The 26729-nt window shown below is 39.8% G+C and overlaps 1 protein-coding gene across 2 annotated transcripts in view; it reads right to left on the reverse strand.

Annotated features, from left to right (window-relative positions):
* Nucleotides 1-26729, reverse strand: part of HERC6 (HECT and RLD domain containing E3 ubiquitin protein ligase family member 6) — a 55713-nt gene that overhangs the window by 2250 nt on the left and 26734 nt on the right. Inside the window, exons 12-22 of one of the 2 annotated variants that reach the window (XM_035004534.1) lie at nucleotides 22301-22490; nucleotides 17756-17910; nucleotides 15111-15224; nucleotides 14684-14791; nucleotides 11170-11322; nucleotides 8078-8221; nucleotides 5808-5974; nucleotides 3405-3471; nucleotides 2051-2121; nucleotides 341-527; nucleotides 153-255 (exon numbers count right to left, since the gene is read on the reverse strand). In XM_035004534.1, coding sequence (XP_034860425.1) covers nucleotides 153-255; nucleotides 341-527; nucleotides 2051-2121; nucleotides 3405-3471; nucleotides 5808-5974; nucleotides 8078-8221; nucleotides 11170-11322; nucleotides 14684-14791; nucleotides 15111-15224; nucleotides 17756-17910; nucleotides 22301-22490 — 1459 coding nt within the window. The remainder of the gene's footprint in view (nucleotides 1-152; nucleotides 256-340; nucleotides 528-2050; nucleotides 2122-3404; nucleotides 3472-5807; nucleotides 5975-8077; nucleotides 8222-11169; nucleotides 11323-14683; nucleotides 14792-15110; nucleotides 15225-17755; nucleotides 17911-22300; nucleotides 22491-26729) is intronic. The other variant, XM_035004535.1, reaches the window with a different exon arrangement.

The following is a 26729-nucleotide window of genomic DNA, read 5'->3' on the forward strand; positions in this document are numbered from 1 at the left end:
GGCGGGTTCCCTGCTCAGCGGGGAGCGTGCTTCTCCCTCTCCCTCTGCCTGCCGCTCCCCCTGCTTGTGTTCTCTCTCGCTCTCTAATAAATAAATGAAATCTTAAAAAAAAAAGCTATATAGTTATAAATCCATCTATTAGTAATACTTACAGAGGAATTTTCTCTTTTCTTCCAAGGTTAATTTGTGGAAAGCTTTCCAAAACATCAGTATAGTAGGATGTGATTTATGGTATCCTTGAACATATCGTGAATTCTTGAGAAAAAGAGGGAGAAAAATGTTTTTTAGGGGGAATATACAGTTGTTTGGAAGAAGTAGGGGCACTTTAGTTATCACCAACCTCTTCAAACAGTTTCCAGTCATAATCAGTATTTCCAACCACTGCTGTCATTAGTTCTTCAGGATGGAAAAGTTTAAAAAGTATTTCCTTGTCACAGACTTTATAAAATCCTCTCTGAAATTCCTCATAAACTGCCTTTACAGAGGTGTTGAAAATGTAATCAATGCATGCAGAAACATATTTTTTCCTTGAGGGGAGGAAAAAAAAAAAAAAAGCCCATAACATACTTTGCCATTGACTAAAATATTCTCTACTTTGCCCTTTTTCCCATTTCTATTGAGAAAGAAAAGTAAAGTATTGAGAGGGAGGGGCACCTGGGTGGCTCAGTCGTTAAGCGTCTGCCTTCAGCTCGGGTCATGGTCCTGGGGTCCTGGGGTCCTGGGATCGAGCCCCGCATTGGGCTCCCTGCTCCGCGGGAGGCCTGCCTCTCCCTCTCCCACTCCCCCTGCTTGTGTTCCCTCTCTCACTTTGTCTCTCTCCGTCAAATAAAATCTTAAAAAAAAAAAATTTTATTCAGAGGGAAGTAAAAACCTGTGGTCAGCTGGAGGAAGGAACCTTGGAGTATGAAGCAGAAGGACACTTTGTTTTGCTGCCCTTTTCCTCCAAGAGAGATACTTTTAAAACACTCATCTGAATATGTAATTCTCCAGCTTAAAATCTTTCAAAGACTTTCTTTCCATTGCCCTTAGGGTAACTTCCCAACTTCCCTGATCTGACTCCTGCCTGACACAGCAGCCTCTTCCCACTTGGCATTTGAATCTTTGACCGGGCCAATCTTCAGCTCTGGGGGCTCCCTGTCTCTCACAGTTAGGCCATGGCATGCTCCCTTCTTTACGTGCTGACTTCTGTCAACCATCAGAGGTCCACAGCAACATGACTTCCTCAGGGTTGGTCCTCTGTTCACCTCTCCCTCCTCTCTCATAACATGTGTCACCGTGTGGAAATGATTTCTGCAAAAGTCTGTCTTTTCCCCCCATGAGGGAGGAGCTGTTTCCACCACACAGCCACCAGAAACATGATAGTCTCCCACCCTTTGAGCAGCTTCATGGACCATCCACTAGGACTGTCCTATCTGACCCCATTCTGCCATCCCCTGGAACCAGTGGTGTGCTGGTAAATGGTGAACAACCAGTTCTCTAAAGAGAAGAAAATGGAAGCGGACCCTCATTTGCAGCATTTGCCGGTTCTGTGGTGTAAATATTCCCATCATGGCTGATTTCATGCTACTAATACTTTAATAATAAACTCTCAACATTTTTGAAAATTTAACAGTCAGCTCTCACAAGCAGATGCCAGCTGGCTCCAGCATAACACTACTGTAAATCTCTTAATTAACTCTTATCACGGTGCTCCTCCTTATATGACATCCTATTACATAATAATTTGTTTATATATGGTCTTTCTGCCCCACTGGAATTTAAGCTCCAGGTTTTGTCTGTCTGTTTCACGGCTGTATCTCTGACACCCGGAATAGGATCTGGTACAGAGGAAGGGCTCAAAAATAATTGTTAAATGAATAACTAGTGAAAAGTTCTGCAAAGGGAATATTTAATCCTGACTCCTTTTTCCCCTTCTCTTACCCTGTAACCTTTTTATCTTTCTCAGAGATGAAGAGCTAAAATGATCACCTGAGAAGCTAAAATATATGTATAAATTATAGCAAACATGTTACGTGTATTCATAGCAGATGTTCTGAGTCTCAAAACTTACTTGTTGGTTTGGTCCACAGGTACAGAGATCCCATTTGGAATTAAAGCAACATCTTTATTGTCCCAGTGTATCTGTAACCAAAATATATTCAGGTACCAGGCATGAAAGAAAGTCTGAATAATTCAACTGCAGGGGCCACAGGCAAGTTGCCCCATGATGGGCCACTTTAGCATGAAGATTATTTCTGAGTTAAAAAGCAATCAAAAACCAGCAGAATCAGAAAAAAAGAAAACAAAATTTCAAAAACCTCCAGCAGATTCAGGAAAAGCTCTTTACTTCCCCCTCAACTGTCTAAAACAAATTTAGATAGAGGCCCTGCTCCAGGAAGAGAGCTATCCCCATAGGAAACTACAGTATACTCTGAACCAGGCATGCTGGGCAGAGAGGAACCTAGCAAGGGCCGTTTGATCAGAGTCCTCTATGTCCCACTGTTGCTGAGTGGCCCAGCAAACATTTGTTTACCAAACATTTGCTCTTTTTCGGGCGCCTGGGTGGCTCAGTTGGTTAAGCGACTGCCTTCGGCTCAGGTCATGATCCTGGAGTCCCGGGATTGAGTCCCGCATCGGGCTCCCTGCTCGGCGGGGAGCCTGCTTCTCCCTCTGACCCTCCCCCCTCTCGTGTGCTCTCTGTCTCTCTCATTCTCTCTGTCTCAAGTAAATAAAAAATAAAAATTAAAAATCTTTAAAAAAAAAACATTTGCTCTTTTTCATCTTCTTGTAAATTACACTTCTTCCCTCTGAAGTCCCAGGCCCCTACCTCCTTCTCCTTAGTTCAGAATGACATATATACCTCATTTTGCCTCTCTTTGGAATTTCCATGTCTGTATGCATTCCTTATACATACAAAATTAAATTTGATATTCTCCTGTTAATCTCTGGCCTGTCAGTTTGATTCTTAGTCCAACTAGAAGAACTTTGAAAGAATAAATTCTTCCTCCCCAACACAACCACAATACCATTATTGCCAGTATATTCTTCCTTATAACTATAAGTAACTGGGAACTAAATAATTATTTATGTAGTTCAGCCTTTTAAAAACATAAAAATTTAAAAACCTACCCTAGTATATGTTGTATATAGTCTTAAGCATTTAGTGGTTTACATTGTTCACACCGATTGCATAATTGCTGTATTTTCACTTTCTTTGAGGATATATACACATGAGGTATCAAAGAAGGAGCAGGTGCGAGGAAAGTCATACAATACAGAAATAAATATGCTTCAAAAAAGGAATCCCAAGGGGCAGAGTGGAAAATTTTTTAAAAAAGGAATCCCATATTTAAGGTAATATAATAAAAATTATTCTAAAAAACAGATGAAAGCTAAACTATAATCTGGCTTACATTGGTACTCACAGAAAAATATATGTAAAGTTCTTCTCCAAGGTCATCAGCTTCATTATTTAGAACTTCTTGCAAACTCCTAATGAAAATTTTCATTTAAAAAGTAATATTTAATTAAAAAATTAAAATTAAAAAGTTATATTTTCGGATTTCTAAAATTTCAAAAATAAACGTTCAGTGGAAAAAATCTTGGACAATATAGAAATGTATAAAATGTCACGTCCTTACCTTCCCACTCCCTCTTCTTAGAGTTAACTTTTTACCGTTTGGTTGGGCCACTGCTAATACATAGACACTGCTGTGTCTTGATGGAAATTACAGAAAGGAGCCCTTTCCTGTAGACCAGTGTATCCAATCAGGGGTGATTTTGTCCCCTAGAGGACATTTGGCAAAATCTGGAGACATCTTTGGTTGTTACAATTAGGGGGAAGGTCACTACCGGACACCTAGTGGGTGGCAGCCCCATTAGCTGTTAAACATCCTACAATGCCCAGATCAGCCTTCCTCAACAAAGAATTATCTAGCCCCAAATCTCAGTGTTGCCAAGGTTGAGAAACCCTGTTCTCTAGACTGTCAGGGCATACAGTGTAAATCTAGGCAGTTTATTCTTACACTAATAGTACTTGAGAAGAGAATCCTTTTCCCCAATCTGTTGCCAACTCTGTATTTTATGAAAAACTTTTTAACATTTGTCAGTCTGTAAGCAGAAAAAGGACATCTCATTTTCATTTATATTTCCTCAAATACTAGGAAGGTTGAGCATATTTTCATTTTTTGATTAGCCAAATATATACATATATATATATACACACACACACACATACCCTCAGCCATATAGATTTCTGTGTGATGACACACACACACATATATATATATATTTATATTTATACATCAGCAGTACTAATCCTTTGTCTATCAAATCTGTTGCTAGTATTTTCCTCACAGGATATAGTTTGCCTTTTAACTTAGAACAAGTATTTTTCAATACTTAAAAAATAAAGTTGATGACATGCTGACGTATTTAAAGAAATTAAATGGGGCGCCTGGGTGGCTCAGTTCGTTAAGCGACTGCCTTCGGCTCAGGTCATGATCCTGGAGTCCCGGGATCGAGTCCCGCATCGGGCTCCCTGCTCGGCGGGGAGTCTGCTTCTCCCTCTGACTCTCACCCTTTCCTTCTCTCTCTCTCTGTCATTCTCTCTCTCTCAAAAATAAATTTAAAAAAATTAAAATAAAGAAATTAAATGAGGGGCGCCTGGGTGGCTCAGTTGGTTAAATGTCTGCCTTTGACTTGGGTCATGATCCCGGGGAGCCCCACATTTGGCTCCTTGCTCCACGGGGAGCCTGCTTCTCCCTCTACCTCTGCCTGCTGCTTCCCCTGCTTGTGCTCTCTCTCTCTCTCTCTGTGTCAGATAAATAAATCAAATCTTTAAAAAATTATTAAATGACTAAATATGATTTAATAAAATAAATATAGCATGCATGATTTGCATTAAAAATATTGTATATTGTTTCCAGGGCACCCGGGTGGCTCAGTGGTTAAGCATCCTACTCTTTTTTTTTTTTTTAAGATTTTTTTATTTATTCATTCAAGACACAGAGATACAGAGAGAGAGAGAGAGCATGAGCAGGGGGAGAAGCAGAAGGAGGGGGAGAAGCAGGCTACCCGCTGAGCAGGGAGCCCTATGCAGGGCTCGATCCTAGGACCCTGGGATCATGACCTGAGCCGAAGGCAGACGCTTAACCATCTGAGCCACCCAGGCGCCCCTAGAAGGCATCCTACTCTTAATTTCTGCTCAAGTCATGACCTCAGGGTCATGGGATTGAGCCCCACGTTGGGCTCTGGGCTGAGTGTGGAGTCGGCTTGAGATTCTCTATCTCCCTCTCCCTCTGCCCCTCTACCCATGCTGTCTCTCTCTCTCTAAATAAATAAAATCTTTCACAAAAAAAAAGAATATTGTGTACTGTTTCCATCTAGATAAATTCAAGATATTAGGCCAGAGCTCTGTTTGTTGTAGGTTGATCATTAGAAGAGCCTTTGGCAGGCGCCTGGGTGGCTCAGATGGTTAAGCATCTGCCTTTGGCTCAGGTCATGATCCCAGGGTCCTGGGATCGAGTCCCGCATCGGGCTTCCTGCTCAGTGGGGAGCCTGCTTCTCCCTCTGCCTCTGCTTCTCTCTCTCTCTCTCTCTCTCTCATGAATAAATAAATAAAATCTTTAAAAAGAAGAAGAGCATTTGGCTTTTCTTTATTTTTGAAGGCATACTTTATTATAAGTCAGGCTAAAATTCAAATGCATCAGAAGAGTATATATTTATTGAAAATGAAGACCTTGTCTCTGTGTGTATGTGTGTGATTAACATCATTTCTTCCTGAATAACTGAGACTTAACCTATAGCTCTGGAAAAATATTACTTACTTCCCTAGAAGAGGACTGAGTTCTTTTAAATCTTGCAATGATGGCTTTTGATCCAGAAGTTTCTTAAACAGAGCCAGTGGAAAAGGAAGGTTGGCGACATTTGAGTTGTTTAGGGAGAGTCCACACAGTATTCCAAAAAGGAAATATCTCTTCTTCTCAAATTTAGGCTGGAAAAGGAGAAGAAAAAAAATCCCTTATGTATTAGAAGTAATCAATAGTCCAAAGGGATAATTAAGATTAGTAAAAATTGGTTGGGTTCCCTTTTCTGAAATCACAAATTAGAAACAAAATGGGCTTCAGGAAAATAAAGCGTGAGCTTTTTACACAGGCTTTAATACAATTTAAATTTCTTCCATAAGTTAAAATATAAACTAATAGTTCAGAATATTAAATAAATGAATTTACTTTTTGTTACTGACAGCATATCTGGAATATTAAAAAAAATGTGCTCATATAGCCTTATAGGCCAAGGTTGTCATTATTTAATTTTATAGTCTTTGCCTTCAAATTCATATAGAAAAGACACTGCAGAAGGAAGAGTACACTTTATCTGCACTTTCATTGTGCATCAAGCATGTCATGTGTGTCCCCTTCGGTGATACTGCCCTCAGCCTAGGTGTGCTGACAGGGACAAGCATATGGGTCAGGGAAGGTGATGCTGTTGACCGTGAAGGTGGGTGGAAGGAAGAAGGAAAGAGTCCTGATGAAACAGGCTTCACTCTTCTCTCTGCACTTTGTAGTCCCAGATGAGGAAAAACACTGGCCACATCTTGCCAGGCCATCGATACAGAGCAGCCAAGAGACCACTAGCCTGAAAATCCTAAATGCATTTTTAAAATATTTTATTTATTTATTTATTTGTCAGAGAGAGAGAGAGCACACAAGCAGGGGGAGCTGCAGGCAGAAGGAGAAGCATACTCCCTGCTGACAGGGAACCCAATGCAGGACTCCATCCCAGGACCCTGGGATCATGACTTGAGCCAAAGGTAGACGCTTAACCTACTGAGCCACCCAAGCATCCCTCTAAATGCATTTTTAACATTTATCCTCACAATCGCTGTAAGAAGTAAATAGGGCAAGTAGATTGAGGCTATTACATAAGTGGCCCAAAGTCATTCACCTGCTAACAGCAAGGCTGGCCCTGGAATAGAAATCTTAGAATTTATATAAAATTCTAGGAAATTCAGGGTGCCTGGATGGCTCAGTTGGTTAAGCGACTGCCTTCGGCTCAGGTCATGATCCTGGAGTCCCGGGATCGGGCCTGCATCGGGCTCCCTGCTCGGTGGGGAGTGTGCTTCTCCCTCTGACCCTCCCCCCCCCTCATGCTCTCTCTATCTCATTCTCTCTCTCAAATAAATAAATAAAATCTTTAAAAAAAAAAATTCTAGGAAATTCAAACTACTCCATAATGACAGAAATCAGATCAGTGGTTGTGTGGGCATGGGGCAGGAAGTGTGTGGAGGGTGGGATTAGAAAGGGGTATGAGGAAATTTGGAGGAATGATGAATATGTCATTATTTGGTTGTGGTGATAGTTTCATGGGTATATGTATAATCAAAACTTAACCAATTGGACATCAACATGGATGGGACTGGAGGAGATTATGGTAAGTGAAATAAGTCAAGCAGAGAAAGTTATCATATGGTTTCACTTATTTGTGGAACATAAGGAATAGCATGGAGGACATTAGGAGAAGGAAGGGAAAAATGAAGGGGGGAAATCGGAGGGAGAGATGAACCATGAGAGACTATGGACTCTGAGAAACAAACTGAGGGTTTGGGGGGGGGGGATGGGTTAGCCCAGTGATGGGTATTAAGGAGGGCACGTACTGCATGGAGCACTGGGTGTTAATACGAAAACAATGGATCGTGGATCACCACATCAAAAACTAATGATGTATTGTATGGTGACTAATATAACATAATAAAATAAAGTTAAAAACAAAACAAAAAAAACTTAACCAATTGGACACCTGATGTGTAGGTCATTGTATCTCAACTACACTTCATAAAAGCTGTTTAAAAATATAACATGCATAGAAGCACCTGGGGATCTTAGAGAATACATGCTCTAATCTGGGGTGGGACCTAAGATTCTGCTTTTCTAATAGCCCCCAAGTAATGCTCGAGCTGCTGCCCCTGTGGACCTTATCTTGAGTAGCAAGGCTCTCTACATGACCTAATTTTACATTATTATCATGGTTTTCATGTTGCAAGTATATGGTATACTTTTTCTGTTCTGAAAAACTGTAAAAAAGATAAAAGACTTACACTGACAGGAAACCACATGTAGGAACCCTCTTCAGGATACATGAACATTCCATATTCTGTCTTGGTCATCTCTTCAAATATACAGTAGAAGAACTCAGATATTACCCCGCGCCCCCGAGAACAAATTTCTTTAATAAATTCAGTCTGAGGAAAGAGAACACATTCACAGGCTCAGATTTAAAATACGATGCCTTGATCCTTGTGGAAAAGTTTCAAACCTCCTGCAATCATCAGAATTCCTGGAATCCCATACCCCTTCAATCCCACACTTCACTGCAATCTGTTCTCCCTCAATTTCCTGCTGAGCAGCGGACGTAGTGAACCTATTCACTGTCAGATTAGTGTGTGTGTGAGTCCTTTAAACTGCCACATGAACCAAGTAAAGGGATTCTAGCAAGACTTAGCATTCACCAATTATGTTGACCAGAGTCTTGAACCACATTTTGATGTGCTTCAGGTCCCTGGTTCTTCTGTCTTATTGTCTATCTTCATCTCATCATTCAGACTTTACAACTTTGGCTCCAGTCAACAGCTATTTGGTTTCTCCTTCCTCTTCCCTCATTTTAACTTCTGATAAATTACCCTCCCAGTCCCCCTGGGTTTAGCACCTCTGAAGGAACCATCAGACCAGACTGCCCATAGCTCTTGTGTGGGAAGTCATTACGAACTGTCCTTTTCTTTTTCTGTCTTCAGTTCTACTATTATTTACCTTTGAATTTTATTTTACTTTTTTAAAAGATTTTAGTTTTAAGGAATCTGTACACCCAACATGGGGCTCGAACTCACAATCCTGAGATCAAGAATTGCACGTTCTACCAACTGACTGAGCCAGCCAGGAGCCCCTTATTTATTTTTTAAAATATTTTTGAAAAAATTATTATTTTTTTATTTTTTTTTAAGATTTTATTTATTTATTTGAGAGAGAGAATGAGAGACAGAGACCGCGAGAGGGAAGAGGGCAGAGGGAGAAGCAGACCCCCTGCTGAGCAGGGAGCCTGATGCGGGACTCGATCCCGGGACTCCAGGATCATGACCTGAGCCGAAGACAGTCGCTTAACCAACTGAGCCACCCAGGCGCCCAAAAAAATTATTTTTTTTTACAATATTTTCAACTTAAACATTATTCACACTGAACATGTATGATAGCAGCTTAACCTACCCAAGTATGAAGTTTAAGAAGCCAAAACTGTTCTAGCTTTGTTAAAAGTTATGCTGCAGGAACTGTCCTTCTCTAAATCTACGTTGGGTCTTTGTGGCCAATACTATCCCAGTTTTCTTCCTACCTCTCTAACTACTTTTCTCCTTCCTTTCCTGGCCAATTTCTTTTTAGCTTTTTATTTATTTATTTTTAAAGATTTTGTTTTTATTTATTATTTTTGAGAGAGAGAGAGAGTGCACACAGGGAGGGAGGGGCAGAGGGAGAGGGAGAAAGGGTCCTAAGCAGACTCCCCGTTGAATGTGGAGCCCGATGCGGGGCTTGTTCCCACAGCCCTGAGATCACAACCTGAGCCAAAATGAAGAGTTGGATGATTAGCCAGCTTTTTATTTTTTTAATATAAGCATCACTAAGCCCCATTGAGCATTCTCTTTCTCCTTTCTTTGCCTGGAAGATCTTATCTTTGCCACAGATCACCCAACTCCTTGGCCACAGACCATCATCTCATCTCCAAGGGCCCACCTTAACGTTCCATCTGGATATCCTAATAACAAACTAAGCTTACTTCCACTTTTCCAATTTCTGCTCACTTAAACCAGCAAGTCTGCCTTCACTGTGGTCAGGACCCACACATAATTGGCTTTGACAACCTTGCCTTGTTTGGAGTCTATATTTGGATTGGATCTACCTTGAAGTTCACCTTCCTACCTCTTTGTCATCTCCTGTGGGCAGAATAATTTTCTATTGATTTCCTCATAATCAATATTTAAAAGAAGGTAGATACAGAAGGAAATATACAACTACAAAGTCTGGCTTATAAAAGGTTGTTTTCCATTTAGTCCCAGGGTGGGAAATACCCCTCTCTTGTCTGAGTCCTACCGTCTAGGTTCTGGTTTCTTCTCTGAGAGCTTAAGTCTCCCTCTCATGGCTGATACCAGGAAACTCCACTCCCTTCTGGACAAAGTCCAGCTTTTACCTAAAGAGTTACTCATTATTCTATGGCCTCAATAGGGCAAATGATCTGCGATAAACACAATAAACACCCTACAGGTACCCACAAAGGATAAAGTGAAAGATGACTAGAATTAGAACCAATATGGTAGATACTCTCTGACTAAAACTAGAACCAAAATGTAGGAAAAGTATCTGTTCTACCTGCTGCTTATTGATTGCGTTAATAGCTCAAATGCTTTACCCTCCTTGATCCATGTCTGTTGCATGTGACTTTGCAGTTCCTCCCATTAAAGAGGCTGAGTATATTTCATCAGCCCTTGACTTGGTAACTTGCTTTGACTAAAGCAATGTTAGTTGTGTCATTGGACTTGCTATCTTTCTTATACCTCTGGCACTGCACTGAGAAGAACATGCTTGCTGGTCCGAGGAAGATGAAAAGCACAGAAAACAGAGCCAAACTGCCCCAGCCAAGATTAATCTAGCCTAGATAAGCCAGTTCCTAGCTAACTCCCAAACATGTAAACAAGTGCAGATAAAAATCTACAAATCCACCCAAGTGAATTCAATCTAAATTAGCAGATTCTTAGCTGAGTTTCAGATCTCTATAATAAATTATTGTCATTTTAAGTCATTAAGCCTTGGGATGGTTCATTATGCAACACTTCTGTAGCCATAGGTAAGGAATAGTTTACACATAATCTCAATATTCAATTAAACATCCCATAGCTTTTCTCTAAAGGGTAAGCAAGGAATTATTATTTTTACTTATTAAGTAATCTCTTTGCCCAGTGTGCGACTCAATCTCACAACCTCGAGATCAAGAGTCACACGCTCTACCAACTGAGCCAGCCAGACACCCTAGAATTCTGGAAACCATACAGCTGATTACTATAGTTGCAAAGGCAGGCTCTTCCTTTGCTATATTGTATAAATGTTTCCCTTTCACATTAGTAAAAATGTCCAAAGAGACTTTTTACTGTACCACAAATACTTTACAGAGGTCAGTGTCTTCAACTTGGCTTAACTGACGCAGAGCATCTTCAACCAGGTGACTTCGTCTGACTCTAAGTGTAAGGAATTCATCGTATGGCAGAATCACTTGCCCCCGATCCAGGTATTCTTTCTGTTTTAAGTCCTAAAAAAAGGGAAATATTTTAGGAATCTCATAGGAACACTAGGAAGTGTTTACTGTTTCAAATAAATGTAGTCTGCACAGCATACACTTATGCTACTATTGCTATATATACTCAGATTGTAATTAAGAAAAAAGGGCATCATATCTACACTATACTATGGAAGATAAGGAGATCACAGGATCTGTGAAACCATGGCATCTAGGAATTATATACAGGGGATTAGTCACCATGGAGGCACAGCTAAGTAATTACAAGCTATCTCACTTGTAGTAAACATGATCCTTAAAGGCAATAGTGGTATTCAGTACGCTGAGACATTCATCCACCATCAGTCTTAAGAAGCAGAGTTTTAGCACCATAATCCTCAAGAATATAAGAGTAGTTTAGGAACTCAAGGATGATGTTAAATGTTGGGAAAAGACCAGAGGAAAGACTTGCTCAGAGAAGATCCAACTCTTGTTCAAATAACTGTGGTCCATCCACCTGATTTGTAGGGGGGAGCTCCCTAAAAATATGCCACTGGCGGCCTCACTTTTTACCTGCTCTCAGTCACTCTACACAGTACTTCCATTTAGCTTTTCTGAATTTCCAACATTTCCTTACACTCTAGTCCGGATCTTATTTCTGCTGAACCCCTTCGGATTAGAAATCCAGCTTTGGACTTGCTAGCCTTGCTTTAAGCTTTAACACTTCCCTAGGACAAAAAGGAGTATTAGGACTCGTAAACTGATGTAGCTCTCTTTGGGACCTGTCCCGCAAATAGTGGCAACAAGACAGGTGGATAATAATAGCTATCCTGTCCCAGGTTTCCAGGCTGAGTGTGGTTGCCCAGAGCAGCACTCCGTAAGCCTCTCTGAGAAGTGTGCATGGGACTCTGGGCTTGGGAAAGCCTGTCCCAGATCTCTGCCACTACTGTGTCCTGAGAAATCATATGGGATTCCACTAGACTCTTCCAGTTTTTCCCGAAGAAGTTGATTGTAAAGAAGTTCCAGGTTGGTAGGGAGGTGGAGCTGGTACCATTTCTGGTCCTTCCTGATGATAGGTCATCTCCTCTGGTGGCCCAGGAGCCTGCAGCTCCAGGACATTTCAGCAATACGGACTGCTGGGCAGCACGACGCGTGGCTCAGAGTGACAGGGGGTGGCCAGCACTATCCTCCACTGACTATAGCCGGGAGAGGTGTATGTGGCCTGCTGTAGCCCCAGCCTTCTTTCACCTAACCAAGAACTAGGCCTGCAGTTTATCTTATTTTCCAGTTTCTCTACTCCAATTCTCCATGTATTGGTTTCCCCTTTCTACATTTATGTGTGTGAATTAATAATATAGTTTGGAGTTCACGGTTTTGACTATGGCCATCCTCTCTCCTTTGGAGGTCAGGATTGTGGAGTCTCCTTTCTAGTTTCACCCATGATGACTACAACTGAGAGTTTTCTTGTACTCAAACCTTTCTGGATCCTTCATGATATGCAGTCTTCCTGGTTCCACCATGCACATAGCCCTCACTAACCCCTCACTAAGAGAAGATCTGCTACACAGAACATTGCTGTAGAAGAAAATACCACAGAGGGAAGGACTTGTTTAAAGGAAACATAATTTCTCCTGTTACCAGGGATGTTAGGAAAATTTTAAAAGAGGTGGTTGGGAAACAAAAGAAGAGATGACCCATTCAAATCCCGTAAACATGTCGATGACAGACACTAAAAATAGTAACAAGAGGGAAAGTCTTTATCTATGGAATGCTTTTAGCAGGATGTACCTTGTCCATCCAGGTTGCTTAATATATAAACAAAGCTGGAATTTATGGATTTATGGGGCATGGATCATTGGGAAATGTCACATAAGCTGTATAATTAATAGAGTATCAAGGAAACGTTTTATAATTGAAGTGGCTCCTTTTCTGCATGTGACGTCCCAGACCTCATGTTTCACCTAGATGGTCTGCATCCTTTAAATTATTAATAAAAGTAATGGGTATGACTTCTGAGTCCTGTGAGTTTTTAAAAAATAAATAGATAGGAACTTTTTCTGAGGAATAACCTAGACAGGCCTCAGCAATCAAAACATGTTTGGAAAATCTTTAGCACAACGTCTAGGAGTGGGGTGAGCACTCAAATACTTAATTGAGAACTAACGATGCTGGTGGTAAGAGAGAAAAATAGCATGTAAATGTTACGTGGGAATAATACGAACTACCCGAAAAGAAGCAGAAGGAAGGGAGTAAAGGGAAAACAGAATAAACTCACTTATTGACTCCTAGGCATTATTTCGGAAAAAAAAAAATATCAGATGGAGCTTACATATCAAGCTCCAAGCTCTTAAGCAGATATGAAATCCAAACACTAAGATCACGGTAGTAACTAAAATTGGATAGAGGAGGAAAGGGAAGGGAGAGAGAGCAGTTACTAGATCATTTCAGTATTTGCTCATAGAAGGAAAACAATGGATATTATCTAAAAGTGAGGACTCAGACATTATATAATAATGAGAAAAGCAAATTAAAATTAGCCAAAATATCATGATTAACCTGTTGAATTGGAAAAGAGCACAAAGCTTGATAACACTCTGCATTGATTATAGTGTGTATATTGCTGGTAGTGACATAAATTAGTACAACCTCTATGTACAGTGATTTGGCAACATTTAATAAAGAAAAAGGATTAAGCATCATTCTATTTTCCTATATGAATGTAGCCAAATGGCCCATGTTGATGAGGAAAAGTTCTTTTTTTTTTATTAAAGATTTTTATTTATTTGTTATTGAGAGAGAGAATGAGAGAGAGAGCATGAGGGGGGGAGGGTCAGAGGGAGAAGCAGGCTCCCTGCCGAGCAGGGAGCCCAATGCGGGACTCGATCCTGGGACTCCAGGATCATGACCTGAGCCGAAGGCAGTCGCTTAACCAACTGAGCCACCCAGGTGCCCCAATGAGGAAAAGTTCTTTACAGAATTCAGTTAATAACTTTGGAAGGAACGATAAGATTAGAAATAACGCCATTTTGCAGACCTCAACTAAAACAATGGATAGAACTATTAAATAAAATGTTGATGGGAAGCATTACAATAGAAGAATCATGTGGTCACCACCTGAACCCACTGATGAATCTCAGCATGAATAAGAGTGAAACAACCAGAAACAATGCACTGAAGTATAGAGAGGTGAAAGGAAGTTGGGCCTGGGATTTGCTTTAAAATACTTCAGCTAAAATAGTAACAACCACAAAACCAACAAAAGTGATCAATGGGGAAATTGTGGCAATATGTTGATGATGACTGGAACTCTGTGATGGGGCTCATTACACCATTATCTCTATTTTGTGTATGTTTGTAACTTTGCATAATAAAAAAAAATGTAGAGCATACATACCAGCATTTTCAAATGGGACGCAGCTCGTAATAATAGAATTTTGGATTGCAAAGGAAAAATAAATGGAAAATCACTTAAAACAATGGGGCTGGGGTTTTCTGCAGGTATCTAAAAAATAAGAGATAATAGTTTTAATAGTTCAAAGGAAAAAAAACTTCATTGCTTTACCTCATCACTTTAAATTGTTTCCCTCTATGCTTTTTGCAATCTGTTTTTAAGAATTCAACTTACCTAGAAAAACTTTCTAAGGAAATGCATTTGTTTTGTGAGTGAAAGATGTTTACATTTTCAGTGATCATCTAATTTAGCAATTCAGCATTGCAATGAAGAAATGTTCAAATCTTGATTTATCAACTAGTTACCTAGCTACTAATGTGTCCTCCTATAAAGTAATGAAAATTTTCAGAAATAAAAATGTTATTCTTACCAGGTTGTTATCCCCAAAGAACAATCTTCTTGGACACGTATAAAACCTCAACAAATCGGAGAGTCCATTTATATTGAAAGTATTTTCTGGTAGTTGGCAGTTAGCTGTGTTTACCTTAAAGAAAACATGACTTGTGAATTTTATTTTCTATTAATAAATGATTTAATCTATTATACATATGGCTTATTATATAGATAATTAGAATAGAGCTCTATATACCCAATGCATTTGTCATTGATAAAATAGAGTTCTTTATATAAAACTTCCATTTTTTGATAAATGGAAATCGGATAAATTGGATAAATTTTCATAAATACTGTAAAAGATAACAGACGTTGGCAGTGGAGATTAGTAAACCAATTCTTAGGGCACAGTTTTACTGGAAACAATTTCTAGATCTTGGGAATAAAAGCACCATAAAAATCCAAGGTACTTTTGACAAATTTAGCCCTTTCTCCATTAATCAATGAATATTATTTTAGCACATACTACTTGTCAGGTGTGGAACAAAACATAAATTCTCCTTGCTGACACACAGGTTACTGTCTAATATAGTAATTGACAAACTCTTTCTTAAATCCAAACAGTAAATATTTGTGCTTGGGATCAGACAGTCTCTGGTGCAACTATTCAGCCCTGCCATTTTGAGGCAGAAAACAGCCTTAGACAATATGTAAACAAGTGAGTGCGGATGTGTTCCAATAAAACTTTAATAACAAAAACATGAGGCTGCCCACGGGCATAGATTACCAACTCATGACCCAGGGCCTAATAGGTAAAAACAAGTAATCAGGCATCAAGGATACAGTTTCTGATTGGAGAAGGACTTGAGGGGTTCAAGAAGGTTTCCCAGAGGAAGCAACTGTGGAAAATCAATGATCTAAATAAGCCTCTAACAAATCAAATTAATCCAAAAGATACAAGGCAGGAAATAAAGAATCTAAGAATATAAATTAAGAAAGTAAAATGAAAACACAGCCTATGAAATGGGGAAAAATATTTGCAAATTATATACTTGATAAGGAATTAATATCGGGGCACCTGGGTGGCTCAGTCATTAAACGTCTGCCTTCAGCTCAGGTCATGATCCCAGGGTCCTGGGATCAAGCCCCACATCGGGCTCCCTGCTCAGCGGGAAGCCTGCTTCTCCCTCTCCCACTCCCCCTGCTTGTGTTCCTGCTCTCGGTGTCTCTCGCTGTCAAATAAATTTTTAAAAATTATTTTTAAAAAAAGGAATTAATATCTAAAATATATACAGAACACATGCCACTGAGCAAACAAAACAAAAACATCTGATTTAAAAATGGGCTGAGAAACTGAATAGGTGTTTTTCCAAAGAAGACCTACAGATAACCAACAGGTACGTGAAAAGATGCTCAACATCCCTAATCATCAGGGAAATACAACCCAAAGCTACACAATGAGATATCACCTCATACTTGTGAGAATGGCTGTCATCAGAAAGACAAGAGATAAGTGTTGGCAAGGATATAGAGAAAAGGGAACCCTTGTACACTGCAGGTGGGAGTGTTAATTGGTGCAGCCACTATGGAAAACAGTATGGAGGTTCCTCAAGAAATTAAAAACAGAACCACCATATGATCCAGCAATCCCACTTCTGGGTAAATTAAAAAATATATTCATCTGAATAAATATATTCATTTCAAAGGAAGTGAAACCACTGTCTCAAAGAGATATCTGCACCCCCATGTTCAATGCAGCATTTTTTACAAAAACCAAGACAGGGAAAGAAGCATCCTGAATGGATGAATGGATAAAGAATATGTATATATACCCTAAATATTATTTGGCCATGAGACAGAAGGAAATCCTGCCACTTGCAGGACATTATTCTAAGTGAAATGAGTCAGACAGAGAAAGAAAAATATGTATGTATGAGCTGAACTCAGAAAGTAGAACGGTGGTTGTCAGGGGCTGGGGGATGGGGGAAATCAGGAGATATTGGTCAAAGGGTATAAACTTCCAGTTATAAATGAGTCAATGTACCAAATAAGTATAAGTATATCAAAGCAATATATTGCACACCTTACACAATGTTATATGTCAATTACATCTCAATAAAGCTAGGTAAAAAGAAATATACTACTTTAGAAATATCAGTGCATTAAGACTTCTGAAAAGCACTGACTTTTTTGTACATAATATTTTCTCCTATTGGGATTGATATTTTGTGGTGAAATTGCTTTTGATTACATTTAGCTATTTATATTTATAAAATCTTAGCTAATTATTTTTCATTGAACAATACTAATTTAATTCTGCTCTTTTATTTAAAATGCTCTGGCTCCTCCCTACCCCCCAACAATCATTAAGTTTATTAGTACCCTAACTTTAAATTACTTCTAGATTATGTTGTGTACTCTACTGAAAATGCTAAATCATTCTCATTTTTGAGTATTTGTGCATCTAATATATATTATATAAAATATGTAATATACATAAAACATGTAGTCTATGGCTAGAGTTTAGCCAGTCAGCAAAACAAGCAAAATTTTGAATTCCTCAGGACTGAATAAAACATTTTCTTTCTGTTTTAGAAACAAAACAAAAGAAGACTCCAATTGGCAAAGACAAAGGGATTTTGAGTAAAATGATATATATATTCCCCTCAGAGGAACCCTTACCTTATGTACTTCTTTCATCACTCCTAGAAGAGCTTTAAGATTGCAGTAACTCTGACTGTGTTCAGTCCACTGGCACAACTGAGAAATAATGGCAGTTTTAAGCATCTGGACCAGTTTGTTGAGAGAAGATTCTTGCAAAGATGCCCAACACTGCTCTGAGGGGTATAAAATCAGCCATAATAAATACACACCCTCCAAAAAAAATAAAATCCCCGTTTCTACTGGGCTCTTTAAATTTTTTTTTTTTTTTTTTAAGATTTTATTTGCAAGAGAGAGAATGAGAGAGACAGAGAGCACATGAGAGGGGGGAGGGTCAGAGGGAGAAGCAGACTCCCTGCCGAGCAGGGAGCCCGATGCGGGACTCGATCCAGGGACTCCAGGATCATGACCTGAGCAGAAGGCAGTCGCTTAACCAGCTGAGCCACCCAGGCGCCCCTCTACTGGGCTCTTTAATATATGAAAGAAATAATAGTTTCCATTTCTGATGACAAAACCTATAAAATATCTAGTCTCAGGACATCATCCTGGACATTTATTACTCACAAATGTGAAAAAAAAGTTTTTCCCTGATTAAGCATCATTGAAATTAAAAGCTCAAATTTAGGATTCTGAAGAAATTTGCTGATTGCTCATATGAATACCTGACTACTTGACAGATGTCATGATTTTCAAACTGAAAATTCCATAGAGGATCTAAAAGTCTGAAAACATACATAAGAACACACACATACACACATATAATGTCATCAAGGATATTTTCTTTCTTTCTTTTTTTTTTTAAGATTTATTTATTTATTTGACAGAGAGAGAGATAGCCAGAGAGCACAAGTGGGCGAAACAGCGAGGGAGAGGGAGAAGCAGGCTCCCCACTGAGCAGGGAGCCCGATGCGGGGCTCGATCCCAGGACCCTGAGATCATGACCTGAGCTGAAGACAGATGCTGAACCGACTGAGCCACCAGGCGCCCCTCTTTTTTTTTTTTTAAGAATTTTTATTTATTCATTTGAGAGAGAGAGCAAGAGCATGAGGAGAGGGGAGGGTTAGAGGAAGAAGGAGAAGCAGACTCCCCGCTGAGCAGGGAGCCCAACTCAGGGCTCTATCCCAGGATCATGACTGAGCCACCCAGGTGCCCCTCATCAAGGACATTTTCGATCTGAAAAAAATACCTATGTTTTCAGATTTTATGAACACCTGGTATATATGGATGTATTTTTTCAATTAACACAATAACAATATTTTAATATTACTTCGTTCCAACTTGGATTTTTGTATCTTTAAAGGATAATTCTCAGAAAACAAACTGATCAAATGTTAAAATAGCTAATATAATTAAAATAATATGATGCAGATGCATGAAAGGCAGATTTACACAGTAGAGATTCCATAAATGGACTCAAATATGCATGACACTTTAGCATATGATAAAGGTGGCATTGCATATTAGTGGGAATGAAACATATCATTCAATAAATGTGTGGGGACAATTGCAAACTGACTCAGAAAAAAAATAAAGTTTAATCAAGATAAACTCCGTATGAATCAAAGATTTAAACATAAAAATGAAACAATAAAAGTTCTAGGAGGAGAAGGCCACCTGCCTGGCTGGCTCAGTCAGTAGAGCATGTTACTCTTGATCTCAGGGTCATAAGTTCAAGCCCCATGTTGGGCACGGAGCCTACTTTAAAAAGAAAAGGGGGACACCTAGCTGGCTCAGTTGGAGGCGTGTGTGACCCTTGATTTCAGGGTCATGAGTTCAAACCCCATATCAAGTGTATAGATTACTTAAATAAACAAAACTTAAAAAAAATTCTAATAGGAGCATGGGAATCTTTTTTTTCAAGATTTTATTTATTTGAGAGAGAGAGAAAGAGAGAGAGAGAGATTGAGAGAATGAGTGGGAAGAGGGGTAGGGGGAAGAAGCAGGCTCCCCACAGAGCAGGGAGCTCCATTCGGGACTCAATCCCAGGACGCTGGGATCATGACCTGAGCCAAAGGCAGATGCTCAACTGATTGAGCCACCGAGGTGCCTAGGAAATTTTTTTTTTTTAATTTCAGAGTGAGGTAGGCTTTTTGATGTATGATCTAAACTCAGAAACTGTAAAAGAAAATGTTCATATAGTAGGCTTCATAAAAATGTTTTAAAGAAACAAACATTTTTGTTGTTGTTTTTCGTTTTTTGGTTTTTTTAAGATTTATTTATTTGGGAGAGAGAGCACATGTGAGTGGGGGGATGGGCAGAGGAAGAGGGAAAGAATCCTAAGCAGACTCCCCTGCTGAGCTGGAGCCCCGAATCGGGGCTTGGTCTTACCACCCTGAGACCAACCAGCTGAAACCAAGAGTTGGATCCTCAACTAACTGAGCCACCCAGGCACCCCTTCATAAAAATATTTTAAAATAATTATGCATTCGGGGCGCCTGGGTGGCTCAGTTGTTAAGCATCTGCCTTCGGCTTAGGTCATGGTCCCAGGGTCCGGGATCGAGCCCCGCATCGGGCTCCCTGCTCTGCGGGGAGTCTGCTTCTCCCTCTCCCATTCCCCCTGCTTGTGTTCCCTCTCCCACTATGTCTCTGTCTGTCAAATAAATAAATAAAATCTTTAAAAAATAATAATAATAAAATAATTATGCATTCAAAAACACCACAAAGTAAAAAAAAACAACCCAGAGAAAAAAAGATTTGTAACTCATATTACTGATAAAGTATTAATTGCCTTAATCATTTAAAAGCTCCTAAAAATAAAAAAGAAAAACACTAACAACAACACATGGGAAAATGGGTTAAGAGGAAAGAACTGATAGTTACCAGAATATACTATAAAAATGGAATTGAGATATAGGAAAACCAGCACTATCGCATTCATAATGAGAAAATTAAAATTTAAAATAAGACATTCTTCAGAATGGCAAATACCAAAGTTTGATAATACTGTAGAAAAATGCGTGGGCTGATGCTGTTATATATATATATATTTTTTAAGATTTTATTTATTTATTTGACAGAGAGAGACACAGTGAGAGCAGGATCACAAGCAGGGGGAAAGGGAGAAACAGGCTTCCCGCGGAGCAGGGAGCCCGATGCGGGGCTCGATCCCAGGACCCAGGGATCATGACCTGAGCTGAAGGCAGACACTTAACGACTGAACCACCCAGGCGCCCCGATGCTGTCATATTTTTTGAAGTATAAACTGTTACATCCTCTATCAGGGCCATCATGTTGCACTGCATGTGATTTATTTAGACTACAATGTGAATGGTGACCACTTAAAGTTCTGTGGAGGGTCATTTGGCAAAATCTCTCAAAATTTTAAATGCACATACAATTTGATCCAGTAATTTTGCTTTCTGGAATTCTCCCTGTCTGTGTAAATTTATATACATACAAAGAAATGCATGTTAGCACTATTATAATAGCAAAAACTTAGAAACAGCTATTTATAGTATATCCTTCCAATAGAATACTAATAAGCCATTAAATAGAACCAGGCAGTTCCTGTAACAGAACAAACATATCTTTACAATGTACTGTTGAGTGGGAAAAAGCAAATTGCCAAAAAATGTAAATGGTGTGCTACCATTAAAAAAGAAAGAAAAGAATATATGTCTCTATTTTTTTTTAAATACATATCTTTCAAAGTTTACACAAAAAACTATATTCTGTAACTGCTTTCTGGGAGGGGAAATGAGTGGCTTATATTTTATTATATATATATATCTCTTGTACCTTTAAAGCTTTGGTCCTTGAACATTCGGAAACAATGCAATACAGAGAGGAATTTTAACAGACTTTGCTGAGCTCCTCCTCCCTGTCTACCATACCTAATTTGTATTATACTGTAGTTACCTATGGGGGTAGCTCCCTGCCTGGAGCAGGTCTTGTATCTTACTTCTTTTAGGCAGTTAGGGGGAGGGGTAAAGGTTCTTCCTGAGCCTTCTGTTTCTTAAAAATTGTCTAGAATAATCCACATGCTAAAGAGACACATTTTGGGATGGCAGACTTTGCTCCCCTGCAGGTCAAATGTCTCAAGTTTTAGGGGCACCTGGGTGGCTCAGTTGGTTAAGCAGCTGCCTTCAGCTCAGTCATAATCCCAGGGCCCTGGGGATCGAGCCCCACATCAGGGTCCTCCTTGTTCAGCAGGGAGCCTGCTTCTCCCCTGCCTGCCACTCCCCCTGCTTGTGCTTGCTCTCTCCCTCCCATCCTCCTCCCTCCTTCTCTCTCTCTCTCTCTCTCTGTGTCAAGTAAATAAATAAAATCTTTAAAAAAAAGTCTCAAGTTTTAAAACATGAACAAAAAATTTTAAAGTATGGATTTATCTTGACTGGATCCTCTGTGGTTATTAAAGTCTGATATCAAAGCCATGTCCAAGTCTAAGAGTTACACATGCTTTGTATGATTGTTAATAATATAAGGTTAGTCCTTTCAAACATGCACATACCACATACCCAAACATATGTGTATTTTTAAATCCTCTATCCAAAATTTGCTACAACTTTTACTTTAGTGATTCTTTACTGAGAGTACAGATAAAGTGACAAAAGGAATCAAACTTACTCAGGATTTGTGAAGATTTGTCACTCATCTTACAAACAGCTTCTGCAAATGGAACCACCAGACTCTTCCAGTTCCTAGAATCATGCATCACAGGACATTCTGGGAGCAGAAGGAAAACTGATAATGCTTCTCGGCGTGAAGAACGACATGGAAGAGCTCTGAGCAGACTATCCCTGAGACATGTAGTTATCTGTGGTTGAAAGGATCAGGGAGGGCCCAGCAACCATTAGATACAGATTATAGTGAAAAACAAGCTATGGAACTAGGGGTTTTGTTTCTCCATCTTCCAGTGGAAAAATCATTTAGTTTTCCTCAAACCTACTGTTCAAACTCCATCATTCCTTGCATCCCAAATGCCCCTGAAGTGTTATGTGAGAGTCATCCTCCCTGTTTTATATTGGGTTGCATGAAGGAAATAAAGTGAAATCACATGTACATGTACATACTGTGTGAATCATGGCGGTCACTCAATTAGAGATTGACAGGTCGAGGATCCATACCTAGATCTATCTGACTTAAAATCTAACATTGGCAGAGATAATGCCATATTGTTCACCTCATTAATCCTGTTTCATTTTCCTCCTGGGCTCACAGGAAGATGGCATTTCCAGCCTCCCTGCAGTTACGTGGGGCCATATGATTGAGTTCTGGCTAAGGGGTTATGAGTGAAGGTGATGTATATCACTTCCAGGCATGACCCCTAAAACCTCTCATGGAACCTTCCATACTCTCTTTCCTTATCCGCCAACAAAATACAAAAGCTCTGGAGGATTTCACGTCCCCAGGACCTAGGTTTCCAGAAAGAAGGAGCCCAAATCACTCCTCAATGAACCTGTGCAGAGGTGAGAAGGGTAGCAGAATATGCCACTCAAAAATATGCCAGTCTGGCAGGAGGATTATTTTGAGCTGAAGGCAAGTGAGAAAAAGCTCTCTGGCTTCCCTCTATCTACTTGAAAACAGAATATAAATTCCCCTTGTGAAGGTGTCCTCTTGCCCCTAAATTCCTGCACCAGGAGAAGGGTAACAACCTTAATTAGCGGAGATGAGCAGGCACTGAGAAAGAGTCTACACAAACCTTACAAGCTAGACCTTATCTACTATCCGTATCCCCAGCTGTTTGCCTTCCCACAATTTGGCGCCCTTAGAATCTCGGTCCTTTTCCTTTGTGTTGTCTCTTCTCTACAAAATTATTCTTTGTTAAGATGCTATATAAGCAAGTTCTAACACTCCTGTAGTTACTCATCACTGAGTGTATATGCAGCATGCACACGTTAATAAACTTCTGTTTATTCTTCTATTAATCTGTCTTTTCTCAGTCTAATTTGCAGGGCCGCAGCCAATGAAACTAAGATGGGTGGAGGGAAAATATTTTTTTCTTCCCCTGCATGTGCTTCCCTTCTTCAGCCCTCATTGATGTGGAAAGAAGTCTTCATTGTGTCAAGCCACTGAGATTTGTTTTGTTTTTGTTTTTTAAGATTTATTTATTTATTTGACAGAGAGAGACACAGCTAGAGAGGGAACACAAGCAGGGGAGAGGGAGAGGGAGAAGCAGGGAGCCCGATGCGGGGCTCGATCCCAGGACCTGGGGATCATAACCTGAGCCGAAGGCAGACGCCCAATGACTGAGCCACCCAGGCATCCCAAGCCACTGAGATTTGAAAGTTGTTTGTTACAACAGCTAGCATCACTTATTCTATTTAATAGGGCTTAGGTATTCTTAAGGACGGTGTCTGCCTCTACATGTCATAAGGATTAAGGAAGATTATATATGCAATAATAAAGCACCATATATTATTATTACATTAATGTTCTTACAAGTTGTTTTCTCAGATGTTCAGAAGAACATGATTTCTATGGAGCGCTGGTAGGAATAGATGGGAAAATAATGTCACAGAGTCAGATAACTTTGAGAAAAATGGCTAAAACAGCTAGATTTCTTTTGGTTTGTGACATCATAGAATTTTTAATTTGCTGATGTACATCATGACTCCATAATAGTATGCAGCATTTCCAAAGTTGTTTCACTTAGAAGCTGTTTTCAGGGAGCATTCTGTGAAACCAGTGTTCCTTGGAACTCACAATGGGAACAGCACCCCAAGTTATCTCCCATATAACTGAAATAAATTTATTTTTAAAATATATTCAATAACATCTACTATTTTTACTTCTTCATCTTGAAAATAAAACTACTGTATCTACTACATATGAAAGAACACTCTCTCCCTTTCCCTTCCAAATGTAGGGACCCAAAATGGTATAAAGATGACTTTAGGGGCACCTGGGTGGCTCAGTCATTAAGCATCTGCCTTCGGCTCAGGTCATGATCCCCGGGTCCTGGGATCGAGCCCCGCATTGGGCTCCCTGCTCTGCGGGAAGCCTGCTTCTCCCTCTCCCTCTCCCCCTGCTTGTGTTCCCTCTCTCACTGTGTCTCTCTCTGTCAAATAAAATAAAATCTTAAAAAAAAAAAAAAAAAGATGACTTTAGCCTGAAAGCATGTGTGACACAGCTGATGCAGAAAGAAGCCTTCAGATCTTCCCCTATCTGGCTACAGACAGGGCCTTCCCAGAGTGAGGCAGCCATAGACGCCCTTGGAGGGCAAGCTTCACTGCCAGGGAAAGACCAGCCACCTGCACTTGGATAAGAAATTACATAAACAAACATTATCACAACCTGTCATATCTTCCATTTGGCCCCCTTAAAGCCCGTTTGTCTCCCTGAGAAGTCCATTTGTTTTCTCATAGAAGCCTCTCCTCCCCCACTCCCTTTTCCCTATTAATTGGTATATAAGCCCTCATCCCTAGCTCTTTGGGGAATCTCTTCATCACCTGAATGCTCCCCGAAAGAATGGGAATAAAACTTGTTTTCTTCTGTTAATCAGTCTATTGTCAGTTCATAGGCCCCCAAACACATGAACCTGAGTTGGTGGAGGGAAAGTTTTCCAACATAGCCCAGAATCACAAAATACTAAACTAGAATAAACCTTAAAGAGGAACTCCATAAATAAGGAGCCCAATAAAAAAGGTAAAGAAAATGTGACCCAAATAGCATAAGGGCTGAATCAGTAGCAGATTTATCTCAACTAGATTTGACATTGATCGCAAAAGAGAGAACCGGCTTTCCATTCCCCCAGTCCAGGTGAAGCTTCTCTTGCTTCCCAAATTAGTGCTATATCTGCTAATGGTTATTTACCTCTCAAAATTGTTTTTTCATATTGAAAATAAAAATACTGTATTTACTGTACATTTAAACATGTGCTTAAAAAAGTGCCAGCATCTAAAAGAGGGAGCAGAAGTCACAGAAGGGGTTGTGACCACAGAAGCAGAAGTCAGTGATACGGGACCAGGAGCCAAAGAATGCCGGCAGCCTCTAGAATCAAGAAAAGTCAAAGAAACAGATTTCCCCTAGAGTCTCTAGGCCTATTTTCTATTATTACTATAACAATTACTATACTATATATTATTACTATACTAACTAACCATACTAACAATTATTATAACCACAAATTTAGTGGTTTAAAGAAACACGAATTTGTTATCTTATAGTTCTAGAGGTCAGAAGTCTAAAATGAGGGGCACCTGAGTGGCTCAGTCAGTTAAGCGTCTGCCTTCGGCTCAGGTCATGATCCCAGGGTCCTGGGATCGAGCCCCATGTTGGGCTCCCTGCTCAGCCGGGAGTCTGTTTCTCCCTCTCCCTCTGCCCTTCTGCCGGCTTCTGCTCTCTCTCTCAAATAAATAAATAAAAATCTTAAAAAAAAAAAAAAAAGTCCAAAATGGGTCTTGCAGGACTAAAGTCAAGATATTGACAAGGTTGCATCCCTTCTGGAAGCTCAAAGGGAGAATCTGTTTCCTGGCTAGTGGTTTCTTACAGGGATAATCCCATCTCTTTTGTTTCTCTAGTTTCTAGAGACTGTCCGCATTCCCTTGCTATTGGCCTTTCTACATTTTCAAATCCAGAAACACATCTCAAATCTCTCTAACTCTGACATTCCTGCTTCGTCTTATAGATACTCTTGTGATTACACTGGGCCCATCCAGATAATCCAGAATAATCTCCCCATCTCAAGATTGTTAACTTAATGATCTATGAAAAATTCCTTTTGCCATGTAAGGTAACACATTCACAGACTTTGAGTATTGAGACGTGGACATCTTGGGAGGCCATTATTCAACTACCACATCTCCTATTATACACCCCATGCAACCATTAAGCTGTTTTCTCTTTCTATGGATTTGCCTTCTCTGAACATTTCATGCAAGTGGAATCAAACAATATGTGATCGTTGTGTTTGTCTACTTTCAATTACATAATGTTTTGAGGGCCACCTATGCTCTTTTATTGCTGAATAGTATTCCATTGTATGGATTCACCACATTTTGCTTACCCACTCCCTGGTTGAAAAATATTTGGGTTTTTTCCCACATTTTGACAA

Source organism: Mirounga leonina, unplaced genomic scaffold, assembly GCF_011800145.1.
Source record: "Mirounga leonina isolate KUSES-001 unplaced genomic scaffold, KU_Mleo_1.0 Mir_129, whole genome shotgun sequence".
Lineage (NCBI taxonomy): Eukaryota > Metazoa > Chordata > Mammalia > Carnivora > Phocidae > Mirounga > Mirounga leonina.